Source organism: Drosophila busckii, chromosome 2L (genome assembly GCF_011750605.1).
Source record: "Drosophila busckii strain San Diego stock center, stock number 13000-0081.31 chromosome 2L, ASM1175060v1, whole genome shotgun sequence".
NCBI classification, from domain to species: domain Eukaryota; kingdom Metazoa; phylum Arthropoda; class Insecta; order Diptera; family Drosophilidae; genus Drosophila; species Drosophila busckii.
Window position 1 is genome coordinate 12,488,419 of NC_046604.1, and position 13,499 is coordinate 12,501,917.

Sequence of the window (13,499 nt, forward strand, 5' to 3'; positions counted from 1 at the left end):
AAATATTAATATAAAAAAATAAAATATAAATATTTTTTTTTGTAAGTATAATATGTAACATTTCTTATTATTTACTTTTTTGATAAGACATAACACAAAAATATACAAAGGCTCTTAATTAAAATATTTCTAATTCAACTAAAAATGGGTATATATTAAATTGCTGCTTTATTCTTCTGCTATATGTTTGTATAGCTCTTTCTAGTACAACTAAAAATCATAATTTATTAAAGACAAATTATTTCTGCTTCTGCCTGCGGGCTCTATATAATATTTATGTATAAGCTGCTGCTAGTTATTAACATCTATTATATTTCTTTACTGCCGCCTGCCTGCCTGCCTGCTTGTTAGTAATGAGATACTTACAATTTGCTCAAATTACTGCATGGTCACTGGTGCGTAAATAGAGAGATAGAGACAAAGAGATAGTGAGAGAAAGAGAGCGCATGCTGTGTGGGTTCGCTTCAGCACAAAATACTTACATGGGTTAACTGTTTGCGGCTGTCAGCAAAAATGACAGCGGGTACGGCTTGGCCACGCTGACATGTGGAATTTTCGCTTTGAAAATTGCATTGTTTTTCACGCCCGAACAATTGAGAGCAACTATGCTCCCATAGCGCGCACAGCACGTGGCCAAAAGCAGCAGCGACCTCTGACCCCAAAGGGCTTTTTTGTTTGTTTCTCAGACATATTTCGTTTTTGCATTTTTAATTAAAGTCACAGACGCGTCGAAAATATTTTTGTGCCTAATAAATTAAGCCATTTTATTTGAGTTGCTTTTAGCAAAGAGCGAGAGACAGAGATGGGGAGAGTGAGAGAGAGCGAGAGCATTGTGGTCGTTGCTATTGTATGGCGTTGACAGCTGGTCCTTTGTAAAACGCTGTGGCTCATTAAGGCGACTACGTGAGCATTTTACCTTACGTGTGGGCGATGTGGGGCGTGGTCGACGTGTCAGCGGTTACCTGATCTACCTGTGTGTGTGTGTGTGCCAAAGGCACGTGTTGCTTTTCACTCGCATTGTTTACCTTTTAACTTTTTCTTTGCGCTTTTCTGTTTTCTACTTTTCTTTTTATTTTTTTCACAAGTTTTCTGGCGTCTTTTGTGCTGAGAGCTACTTAGTGGTCGCCTGCCATTGTTGCTAACTGTTATTGTTAGCCAAAAGTTTCCTCTCATTCTGTGTGTGTGCGTTATAAATTTTTGCTTTAGTTGATATTTTTCTTAGGGCAAACGCCAACGCCAAACGCCTTTCATTATTGTTGTTTATTATATGTAATTGCATTTATTTGTTGATTTTTCGAGCTGTTTTTCATTTAATTAAATTTGCTGCGGCTTGTTTTGCTAACAAATGAATTATGTCAAGCCATTTAAACAGTTATACAGTTGCACAAAAAGTAAATCTACATATTTATGAGCAAGCAGCAGCAGCATTGAAATTATGCTTACATGTCCGCACTGAATGTTGTCCAATGTTACTTCCGTTTCCGCTTTCATGCAGCGCACATGAGAAAACTTTTAGCATTTCTTTTATTTTTCTTTGCTAGTACTATTTGTATTTTTTGTTTTTTGTTTTTGCTGCATATTTGCTGAGCGTTGCGGCCTCTGTGGACTGTTGCTCAATGAAATAATTTTATATGTAAGCTGCTTTTTTAATTTTATTTCTTGGAGCTGTATTTAACCCTTGGGTTTAGTTTTAGACACAAGCAAAAAAATGTTAGTACGCCAAGGCGATAACTATCGTTTGAATTTAAACAAAATAAGCGTTAGTTTTGTTACTAAGCTTGATTTAATTATTATTAAATATGAAATTTAGTGCTTTTATTTAGAAGACAAATGTTTAAGTTTTAAATACTATCGATAATTAATATAATGGCAAGCAAAATACTAACGTTTGTTACTAAGCTTGATTTAATTATTGGATGTAATTTAAATATAAACATGAAATTTAGTGCTATTATATTGAAGACAAAATCTTAAGTTTTAAATACTATCGATACTATCGATAATTTATAAAATGGTCTCTAAGCTTTTTTAAATTATTTATTAAAAATGTTATATTGCTGCAATTTGTTGACAATTTAAATTTACAAAAATAAACGATACTATCGATAATGTCAGCTGTATTGTATTATTATTTTTACAATTAACATAATGGAAAGTTTTTGTAACTCAGCTTTTGTTTATTTGCTGCTCAGCTTTTGTTTACAATGCAAGTAAACAATGTGTCAGCTTTTAAGCGCTTAATGCAAATGATAAGAGCTATACGCCTTTTTTTATATTAAATTAAATACGCTTAATTTTTGTTGCGGGTTTTGTGTGGCACACAACACAGTGTATGAAATTCTAGTGCTTAGCATTGTTGTTGCCGCTGCACATTGCTATAAGTATTTGTATTAGCCTTAAGGGTTATACCAACTTTGCTTTTGTTTCTTTTTTTGTAGCAATAACAAAAGCAAAAAAAGAAGCGCCACCAACATTTAAATACACTTTGACAGGGTATCGCAGCAAACACACGCATACACTACAAACACATACACACAAAACAGCTAACGCGTCACAGCTCGTTTTGCGCTGTACATGTTGAAGCAGCAGCAGCAGGCACATGCAACGAAGAGGCAAGCGGCAGCAACTAGCACATAGCTATTGTTGTTATTATTGTTGTTGTTGTTGTTGTTGTTGTGATTGTTAGCAGCCACTACAATTATGATCACATACATTCTGATGTCGTGCTGAAATGGAGCTCATGTTAAAAGGGTTCGCCATTTGCCATAATAAGCAGCATGAAATATACGAACACAGACTCTAGCACACACACACACACACACTTACAGTGGCTGTAAAAAGTATGCGCTCAGCAAGCCGTTACGTGTTCATGGCTGGGTAATTGCGGCAACGCCTTTTTGTCGCACTGTTGTGACATTTCAAACGCCAAAGCCAACTGCTGAAATGAAAACCATTTGCCATGTCCCAGCTACACACACTCGTTCACTCCTTTTCTCTCTCTCTCTCTCTTTCTCTTGCTCTGTGTTTTACTTACAGTTGGCTTTTGTGCTTTGTTGGGTCACCTTTTCTTGATTATTTTTTTATTAGCTCGCGGTAATTGTCTGAGTGCGCGTGCTTTAAACACATTTGTCGTTCATTTTAAAGTAATAAAATAATTAATTTATTATTTATTGCCAGCCAACATGCAGCGACATCTATTTTGAGCTCTTTATAATGATGATTTGTAGCTGGCCGACATGCCAAGACATATGCTGAGCTTTGACCTTAGCTCGTGCTCATAAATTTTCGCACATTTTCATTTTTTTTCCTTGTTGTTGGCAGCGCTATCGATGGCACGTGTTGGGCTCCAAAGAAAAATGTATTCAAAGCGCTTGCAAGTTGAAACTATGTGAGAGTCGATCTATTCAATAAGTTTTCACTCTCGACGTGCTTGGCTTCGTTCGTCGCTTGCTGCATTAGTCAGATAAGCATTTATCATAAAAGACGCAGATTTAAACAAAATATAGTTTAAAAGTTGAAAATTTGCTTGGCAAATTTAAATCGTTTGGTAATTTTTAATCGATGCTATCGATATAATTGCAGCATGTTGCTTATCATAGCTAAATTGCAGTTTTTTTTTTTTATTTTTTATTAAAGAAATTATATCAAGGATATGTGCACTGTTACCTGATTGGGCAACTTAAACAAATCAGAATAATAATAATAATAACAAAGGAATAATTATGAACAAACATAATAGATATAAACTAAATATAAATTGGGGATATTAGTGCCTAGGATATAGGCGAAAAATTGCAGCTGAAGTTGCTTGCAATTGTTTTCAAATGTTATCGATTATATCGATAAAGCTTTGCTGCTTTTGTTAAAACGCAGCTGTCAAAGCTTACATTGAACTATTATTTGTCTTTGGCGCTGCTGGCAATTGTTTTAAAAACTTGTAAATCAAATCTTTCAATCCTAGTTGCAAAATGAAAGCAAGACACGCACACACACACACACACACACATGTATAGCTAAGTATGTATGTTTTATTTGCAAAGTTTCTGACACATTTTTGCAGCTACAGCTGCATGGCTTCATTTATTCAACTGGCTTTTAAGTCTTGCTCTTCTTCTTTTTTTTTTGTTTGTGGCTTCAACTATTTTATGGGGCTGTCAGTTAGTCTTTTGGTGCAGCTTTTGGCTTTTGTGCTTGACTTATTGGCGCAAAGTTTTTCGGGTAAACCGGACAAGAATAACGCAAACAATTTCACAACAGCACTACTTTATGTATATATTGCACCCGAATGTATAAAATAAAATATTATTGTTGCTGCTGCTGCTGATGATGATGATTGCCGGCAATAAAATTTGCTGTTGCAGCACTTAAGCTTGAAAGAGTTGAAAATATTACGCATACGCATACGTTGTTGCTCAATTAGTGATAAAGCAAATGCGAAAAAATTGAAATGAATGAGTGGCAGCTTCTGCCGTTGATGGGCAACTTAATAAATTTTGCGCTAAGCCAAACACTTGCTGGTGTTATGAATGCCAACGGCAATCGCCAAAGGGGGTGGCTTGGGTGGTTTCGGCACGCATCTACAAACTGCTTAATTATAGCAGCAGGTTGCTGCTTGGCTCGACCTTGACGCATGTGTGCGTGACAGCTTTAGTTTTTTGTTAGCCATAATTAATTTTGTCAGCCTGGCTTTTAACCCTCATTGTTTTTCATTTACCCAATTACCAAGCTTCGGCTTCGATTATGCAATTAATTTTCCAGCCCATACACGCGTTCATGCTCAGGCAGCAAAGCTTAATTAAACGAATTCCTTAAGACGCTGATGAGTGCTTAAAGGTTGTGCCGCTGTCAACAGTCGGCCCAAGCAGCTAACGTTACTCAGCTGCACGCTTATTGGCCCAATTTGCTACGCATTCTTGGCAGTCCATAAGACAAGGTATGCATAGCATGCAAAATGCGCAGAAGCCGAACTTTGAATACACTTTAGAGGGGGGGAGAAAAATGAACATGAATAAAAGAAAACTTAAGTGTGAACAAAATATTTTAAAAATAGTAGATAAATAGATAGTAGACAGATAGTAGATAAATAGTAGATAGATATTAGATAGAGAGTAGAAATAATAGATAGATAGATAGATAGATAAATAGATAGTAAATAGATATATAGTAGATAGATAGATAAATAGATATATAGTAGATAGTTAGATAAATAGATAGATAAATAGATAGATAGTAGATAGATAGATCCTTATTAGACAGATTTATAGTAGAGAGATAGATCGTAGATAGATGCAGAATAGATACATCGAATGTAGATAGATGGATGGATAGTAGATAGATAGATAGAGGATAGATAAAAAGGTGTATACATAGATTGATAGATAATGGATAGATAGAAAGGTAGATAGATTGATAGATAGTGGGTAGATAGATAGAAGATAGATTTATACTAGGCAGATATATTTAGAATCGATAGTAGATACATATTTGATATGATAGATAGTAGATATTTAGATTGCATATAGATTAGTAGAAAGATTATTAATTATATATAGATAGTTATTAGATAGATTTTATATAACTTGATAGTAGATAGTGGTAAAGTAAACTCTTTGAATTCCAGATCAATGAAAAGTTCAAACTTCATTTCAAAATAAATATGCTCAATCTTTCTTTAAGTGTATGCGTAGAAAAATAAACACGCGCTCTTGTCTAATGATGTCTAAGCTCTAGTCGTGCATATTATGCCGTCAAGTTAAAACGCTGGGGGCAGGGGGCGTGGCAACGCGTGGACATTGATGAGGCAGTTGCTTTCATCGATGAGCCCGCGGCGCACATGCTTAACATATTGTCCTTGCCTGTCAGCGCAATAATCTAAACAGTTTCAGACATGTTAAGTCACAAATACACACAAACACACACACAGACACATGTGTGCTTGTGTGTGTGTGTGTGCTGTCGACACGCCCAGCTGCTTGTTGTTGCTATGCTTCGTTTTAGCAAATTCTATGCTACGCATTGAAATGTTGGCCTAACTTTGCCACCCACTGTGCTTGCCTGTTATACACGTATTTGCTTTTGTCTTTGTGTGTGTGTGTGTGTGTGTGTGGTTTAAATTAATACGTTGTTTGTTTAAATTAATACGTTGACAACAAGGTACAAAGGCATTTGACTTTGCGGCTGCACCTTTTCCATGTTAAGTGGTAAATGAAGCTGTCGACCCCCAACTCCCAAGCCACAAACATTTTGTGTGTGTGTGTGTGTGTAGCTTGTTAGGCTTAATTATTGAACAATGCTTTTATTTAAATTTCGTAGGCCTACTCTCTAACCAAAGAGCTCAGCATCGTACTCGGCACTGCGCACGCGAAATTCGCAAAAGATTTTATAAATAAGCTGCTCCTTGCGTTCATAATAATCCTCCGCATTGCGATCCAGAGCATCCACCTCAGCCTTATAGAGCAGCAACTGTTCGCGCATGCGCAGCGTTTCCTCATCGCAGTTGAACTGGTCATTCGGATGCGGCTCGAGCGTCATAAGCGACAGCATAAACGATATATAGGACTGCATAGAATGAGGCTAACTATAATATTAGTTAAGCATTTCATAGTTTGCAGCGCTTAGCTTAGTTCACCTGCTTTTCCACACTATGCTTCAGAATATTCTCATCGTGCGCATCTTCCACAGCATAATTTATATCCATGCTTAGCTTTAACTCGGCAGGCGTCTGCCTTGCTGCGCGTTCAATTCTCGACTGTTTGCCACAAGTTGCAAGCTTGTCATATATTTTATTGCAATCTAATATTGTTTACTGTTTATGTTTGTTTTAGCCGTCGAACTGAGCTGCATGGCTCATATTTAAAATTAAACTACTTACTGGCAATTTGCGCAATTTTGGCTTGAGAACTGTAAAAACTTTTACAATTCGACGACAATTTTATGACAGTTTCAAAAACTACTTTTGTTGTAAACTTTTGGCTTTGATAGAAAAGCATAATTTATATAGAAATATGCATTAAATAACTGTGGCTAGCAATTGTAAGCTTGCATTGGTGAAATGCATTGTAGAATTGTTGAATTATTTAAATTTGTGCTTATTGTTGTAGTAATGAGAAATGTTGTAATTTCAAGTGATTGGTGAAATTTCACCAACAATTTGTGCTGCGATGATTTCAACAATCAAAATTTCAACAATATTGCAGCTACCAATACCAGCAACTAGCAATTGTAAGCTTGCATTGGTGAAATGCATTGTAGAATTGTTGAAATAATTAAATTCGTGCTTATTGTTGTAGTAATGTGAAACTAAAGAACGCGCATGTTGTTGTAGTTTCAAGTTATTGGTGAAAATTTCAACAATTAAAATTTCAACACCAAAAATTGTAGTCAAGTCTTAGAATTAGATACAAAGCAGACAAAAAATTTACTGGTGATGTTTATTGTAAAGCGTCATATTAATTTCACCAATGCTTTTTAAGCGCAATAACTGTTAAACGTACTGAAGGGTAAAATAACAATAACAACAACAACATTATCAGCAGCAGTTAATAAACTGCCAATAATAAATTTGATTTGATTGCAAATTCAACAATAAATCGAATATATATATGACTTTGAGTGGCGAGATCAAATGACCAGCACAGTGGGGCAAGAGTGTGCACTCAACTGGGCATCAAAGTCAACTGAAAGCAGTAAAAAAATAAATAAAATTGACACTTTGCACACACGCACACAGTAGCACAATATATAAGTCCAAAGCTACAAAGCGCAGGCGAGCAAAGAAATAAAGTAAAAAAAATGAATTTTTTTTTTTGTATATAAACAAACAGCGTCGCTTAGGCAAATAAACATTGCATATAAAAATTGAGCGACTGCAGACAAAGCAAAGAGTTGGCGACAGCGCGGAGAGCGGAGAGCGGGGAACAGCAGAGAGTTGTGCATGGCATTGCGGTTAGCCAAAGTGCCACTGGCAGCTGCAAGCCACACAAAATGCTCGTGTTTGCAATTTTTTATGAATTTTACATTTTGTTTATGAAGATTATGCTGAGCATGAGCCCCAAGCAGCAGAAGCGTGTCCAAGTGCAGAGCACTCTTCGCTCTCGCTCTCTCTTTCTCTCTGTGTGTGTTTTAGAGAGTGTGAAGGGAAAAGTAGCACGTGCATTGCTGGTTGCATTAAATTGCCGCGGCAAATATGCAGTGTAATAAAATTTAAGTGCCGGATATTGAAAATGCTTTGGCTGAATTCCCCAGACTCAAGTTAGTAAATATTGAAAATGATAAAAGATAAATGTTCAGCTTAACTTCTTACTTCGCAGCTTTGAGTCATGTAATGCTCGCTAAGCAATTCAAATAGAAAATATTGTAAAAAATACATATGAAAGTTATTAACGTACAATAATTTATTACATTGTTTGTTTAAATGAAAGCTTGCAGCTTTATAATTTTATAAGTTAAAATAAAATGCTATAAAACTAATTGAATTTGATTTTTACCACAAGTTGTTACATTCCTATATTTCTGTAAACAAATTGTAAACACTTAAAACTTTTATATTCCCTTAACATAATTTTCAATTCAATACAAACTACAAATGTCAATGCCAAACCGAATTGAATGTGGTTTAAAGTTTTTGCTTGCCATTTCAATTTCAAGTACCAAAAAAATTGTTGAACTTGTCAAATCATTTTGCTGATTTATATTTCCAATAAAATGTGCTGTCAAAATCTTCGAACTTTAATAACTTTGTCAAAACTAAACCGAAAGCAGAAAGTTGCATTCAATTTAAATCAAAGCATAACGAAAATTTGTCATGAGCATAAACTTGGGGACGAATTGAAAAATAGTATGCGTTGCATTTAAAATTTAAGCAAACACTATGCGTTAAGCTAAGCGCTATTACCATAAGAAGTTGGTGGCACATACATTTAATTAAGCAATCAATGTCTTAATTAAAACGGCTGAGTGCTGTCAAAGGCAGCAGCAGCGGCAGCCCTAGAGGCTGAGTAATGAAACTTGGCGCTGTCATGTAAATAATCAGAAGCCAACAAACGCACACACGCACACATATATATACATATATAACCAAGGGTGACAACACAGCGAGACGTGTCGCCAACATTTGTGTCTTCGCTGGCGCATATCGAAAATGAGGAAATGAAATAAATCAAGACTCATTAAACCACAAGCAGCAAGCAAAGGCAAAAACCACAACGAACATATAGCAGCTGTTAGTAGCTAACTGTATTTGTGTGTGTGTGTGTGTGTGTGTGTGCTGTAAGGTTGCGTCAGCGCGAAAAGCAAAGTTGACAGTTGTTGTCAACTTAATCATCGTCAAGGCAAGACACACACACACACATACGCACACAGATAAAGCTACAAGCACATACTTATGTATAGATTACTTATGCATTGACAAATACTTATGCATATAGCTACATAACTAAGCGTCAGCCTCAACTTATTTTCTTAGCGATAATTTACACACACACAGCTCATTATGCTCATGTATGCATGCGTGTATTTTAGCTTGTCTAGATTTCTATATATATTATGACAATGCCATTTTGGTGGCAATTTCCTACTGTTTAGCATCTTTTGTTGCCGCTCGCTGCTGCCTAATAATAGCAAATTACACAAGTAATTAGTCACGCATTTAATTATTATTTATGGCTTTTGCATACTGTGCGTGTGTGTGTTGTATGTGTGTGTGTGCTTGTAATTGTTTTAGCTGCTGCTTGTTACAGACAGCTAACAACTGTTTAACATATTTTGTTATAAAAAAATGCTATTTCAACAATATTAAGGCGCTAAACTCTGTTGAGACAATAATTATATAATAATTAGCTCTAAATTGAAAAGTTTTTGAATTCACAATATTAGTTTTGGCACTAATTTAAATACAAATTTTAAAGTAATTTAAATTTATAATTTTTATAATAATTTGGCACATAAGTTAAGTTTTCATATTCCTATTTTTATGATAATAAATTGTGCTAATGCTAAAGTTGAATGGCAGCGCCTAAAGCTGTGCTATAATTTTATTTTCAATTGCTCTTAGCATTTGTGTCATTTTAATTAAACTTGTTAAGCTTGTGTTAAATCAATTGGCACTTGGCATATTGTTTATTAAATTTATAATAATTGACTTGCATTAAAATCGTTAACTGCCTTTGTAATTTTGATTTATAAATTTATTTTTGCCTTTAATATTTTATATATTTTATCAACACGTAGTTGACGCCCTAAAATGTTGATTTAATTAATTATATGCCTGCATCTATGGCTACACTTTGATAAATTGTTGGGTGTGTGTGTGTGTGTGTGGGTCGACAGCTGTTGCCAATAATTGGAATCGGTTAAAGTTTACGCTTTGGCTGGCTGCCTGACCAGCAACTCGCTCACGTACTTACGCAAAAACTTTGAACGATTAAAAACTTTTTGTGCTGCTGGCAGCATTATCAGCTCTTAACAAATTTTTCCTTTGCTGCTGCTGCTGCGTCAAACTTGTGGCGTCGACAGCTTGTGGCAAGGCCTGCCATGAGTATTGGCTGAATTTGTTTGGTTGCATATTAAATTGAAATATGCCAGCATTCCAAATCAAATCAGTGCGTCCCAAAAAAAGAAAACGCACATAAAATAAAACGTCAATCGGCAACTTGAAGTTTTTTTGGGGCTGCAGCCCTGGAGGGAGTCTGGCAAGCTGTTTATTGGGGCGTGATGTAATTAGCATAAGCGAAAGCAAAAATCACAACCACAAGCAGTAACCAAAATATGAGAAAGAGACGCACACAAAGATTAGGCGCAATTTGCTAAAATGCTAAAAGTTTTAATCACTCATACGCACTGTGTGGCTGTCTGTTTGTATTGAAGGCAAACTTTAGGTTCGTCTGTCTGATTTCTTTTGGTTAAGTTAAATATATGTAGTAAGCAAAGTGACTTGCATGAAATGAAATAAGTGTAAATACAACTAAAGCAGAAAAGAAAACACACACACACACACACACACATTGAGCTAAAAATGCGCACTCAAATATGTATGTATGCGCATCTGATTAAACAAGAGTGTGTGTTGATGGGCATGTATGCGTGTGTGTGTGTGTGTGTGTGTGTGTGTGTCATGGCTGGTAAGCCCCCAAAGCGTTGCTGTTATAGCCGCTATAGTGTTAGAGCGAGAGAGAGCGAAGCGCACATCGCTTTGCCTTAATCTTGAGTTTAATTTTTACTTTGACTTCTGCAGCGTAACACAGCAACCGAAACATATTCAAACGCACACACACACACACAGAGTGCCCCATGTTTTAATGCAGAATTTCTTAGCATAGCTTGATACTCTTTAGACGTTGCCCCCATATTTCGGGTAGAGCACTTTTTAAAATAAGCTAAATGTGAAGAAAGTGAGCTGGGAACACTTTAAGCTTAAAACTTAAATCAACATTAATTATAATTTTTATTTACAAATGGTTTAAAAGTTATTAAATCAAAAAAATTATCACTTTAAATAAGAAGTATATATAATTATATAAAAAACTATAGCCTAAAATTAAAATTAATTATAGAAAGAAGAAATAACTTAAAAATTAATTGCATATAATATTTTTATTTTTATTTTCGAAAAGTGAAAAGCTGATAGAAATATTTTTTTTTAAAATAAGATAGTATTTTTTAAAATAAAATTCAAATTAATTATATAAAGAAGTAATAACTTAAAAATTAATTACATATACAATTTTTATTTTCGAAAAGTAAAAGTGTGATTTTATTAGAAATATATATATTTTTAAATAAGATAGCTTTTGTTTTGAGTCTATTTTAAAAGCAATTTTAACGTAACTTAATTTGAATAATAAAAACTTCAACAGTAAATAATTTTTTAAAATACAATTTGAAATTAATTGTTATTTGCTGCTATTTATTTGCAAATTGAAAGTTAATTTCTTGCTTTTAATACAAAAATAACAGTTATAATTAATTTGTTAATAAAACAAAATGATGCAGAATATATAAATATATATTTAATAAATATAAATTTAAGTTTGGTTTGATGCAGCTCAAGAATTTGATTTACTGTCTAACAGTTGTTAAGCTTAGGCATTTGCTTAAATATATTTAAACAGTGTAGTGTATTTGTTAGTTGTTGATTTGTGTACAGCTAACGGATTCTTACAGTTGGCCAAATACGGCGACTACAATGTAAGCCCTAGCGCGTTAAAGTGCGACAGTGTGTATAACTGGCGACCTATTTGCCTAAGCAGATTCCCACCCACCACACACACACAAGCACACGCGCTTCCATACATGTGTGTGTGTGTGTGCTTGGTTGTTAACTCGCGCGCTGTCTGGTTGGCTGGCTTAGTAGGTTTGGTTGGCTGACTCGCTTCACATAACACATTAGCGAAAGTGAAAGCCTCCATAATGACTGCTCCCAGTTGATTTTAATTTGCTGTGCGTGTCTGTGTCACACACTGCGCTCTTATGACCATAAATTTATATTAGCTGCCCCAGCAGCCAATGCAGATGAAGCTTAAAACTGCTGCCAAGTCAGAGCCAGAGCCAGAGCCAGAGCCAGCGCCAGCGCATATTTGCCCAACGCTTATATAGATTGTTTAATATTTTAGAGCTCGAGTTGCTTAAAATTGTATAAAAACGTGCAGCTCGAGCACAAATTGCCTGTTGACTCAGTCAGAGAGAGAGAGCGAAAAGTTTAATCAAGTGAATAAATGGTAAATTTAAAGCGCTTTAATATGCAATTATTGTTATCTAAATTAATCACACTAAGCAACAATCAATATGCTTAGATTTCGCTTGCAAAAAGCTTGAAATTGATGAAAACTTTAAATTCATTTTTAAAAATTTGTCATACTTAATCAATCACTATCAATATCTTAGAATATATCTGCTGCTAAGTCTCCAAATGAATTTTAAGCCTAAGACTACATTTTAAAATAATTTATTATAAATGAAGCTTTAATTTCGAATTTTATAAATAATCTGAATAGATTGTAAAAATATTATTATGTAAATAAAATATTATTAATCGCACAGGGGCAATCAATCAATAAAAATAAAAAAGATGCTTTAAATATTTCACTTGCTTGAAATTGATACAAACTTTAATTTCATAGTTAAAAATTTGTCAGCTTAGATATCAGCTCCAGTCTCCAAACTAATTTTAAAGCTATTGACTTCATTTTAAAATAATTTATATAAATTTATATAATCTGAATAAAATATTCATAGATTGTTGTGCAATTATTATTAACCAAAAAAAATATTATTAAACGCACAGGGGCAATCAATCAATAAAAATAAAAAAGATGCTTAGAAGTCTAAAAAAAATGTAAATATCATTTAAAAATAATTTTTTTCTTTACACTCATATGCATAAAATTCTATGATGAGCAATAAATATGCCCCACTTGTTGTCTAGTGTAGTATATAGTTGCATATGGCCATGCCGAAGCAAATTGTGCGTTTGATAATTAAGCTGCTTGTGCTTTTGCCTTTTC

General features: G+C 34.5%; 2 protein-coding genes across 5 annotated transcripts in view; one reads left to right on the top strand and one right to left on the bottom strand.

The window, feature by feature from the left end:
• The window catches only part of LOC108608395, a 53,228-nt gene that overhangs the window by 22,064 nt on the left and 17,665 nt on the right, over positions 1 to 13,499 (top strand). The window lies entirely within an intron of this gene.
• LOC108608396 lies at positions 6,259 to 6,939 on the bottom strand. Of its 4 annotated transcripts, XM_017999752.1 has the most exons (3): positions 6,872 to 6,936; positions 6,629 to 6,792; positions 6,259 to 6,573 (listed from the first exon to the last, which is right to left on the bottom strand). In XM_017999752.1, exons 2-3 carry the CDS (start codon positions 6,695 to 6,697, stop codon positions 6,322 to 6,324), a joined length of 321 nt encoding a protein of 106 aa, XP_017855241.1. In that variant the 5' UTR covers positions 6,698 to 6,792; positions 6,872 to 6,936; the 3' UTR covers positions 6,259 to 6,321. The 4 variants fall into 4 exon arrangements, with proteins under 4 accessions (XP_017855241.1, XP_017855242.1, XP_017855240.1 ...); XM_017999753.2 differs by having other exon boundaries at positions 6,259 to 6,558; positions 6,629 to 6,939; XM_017999751.2 differs by having other exon boundaries at positions 6,629 to 6,939.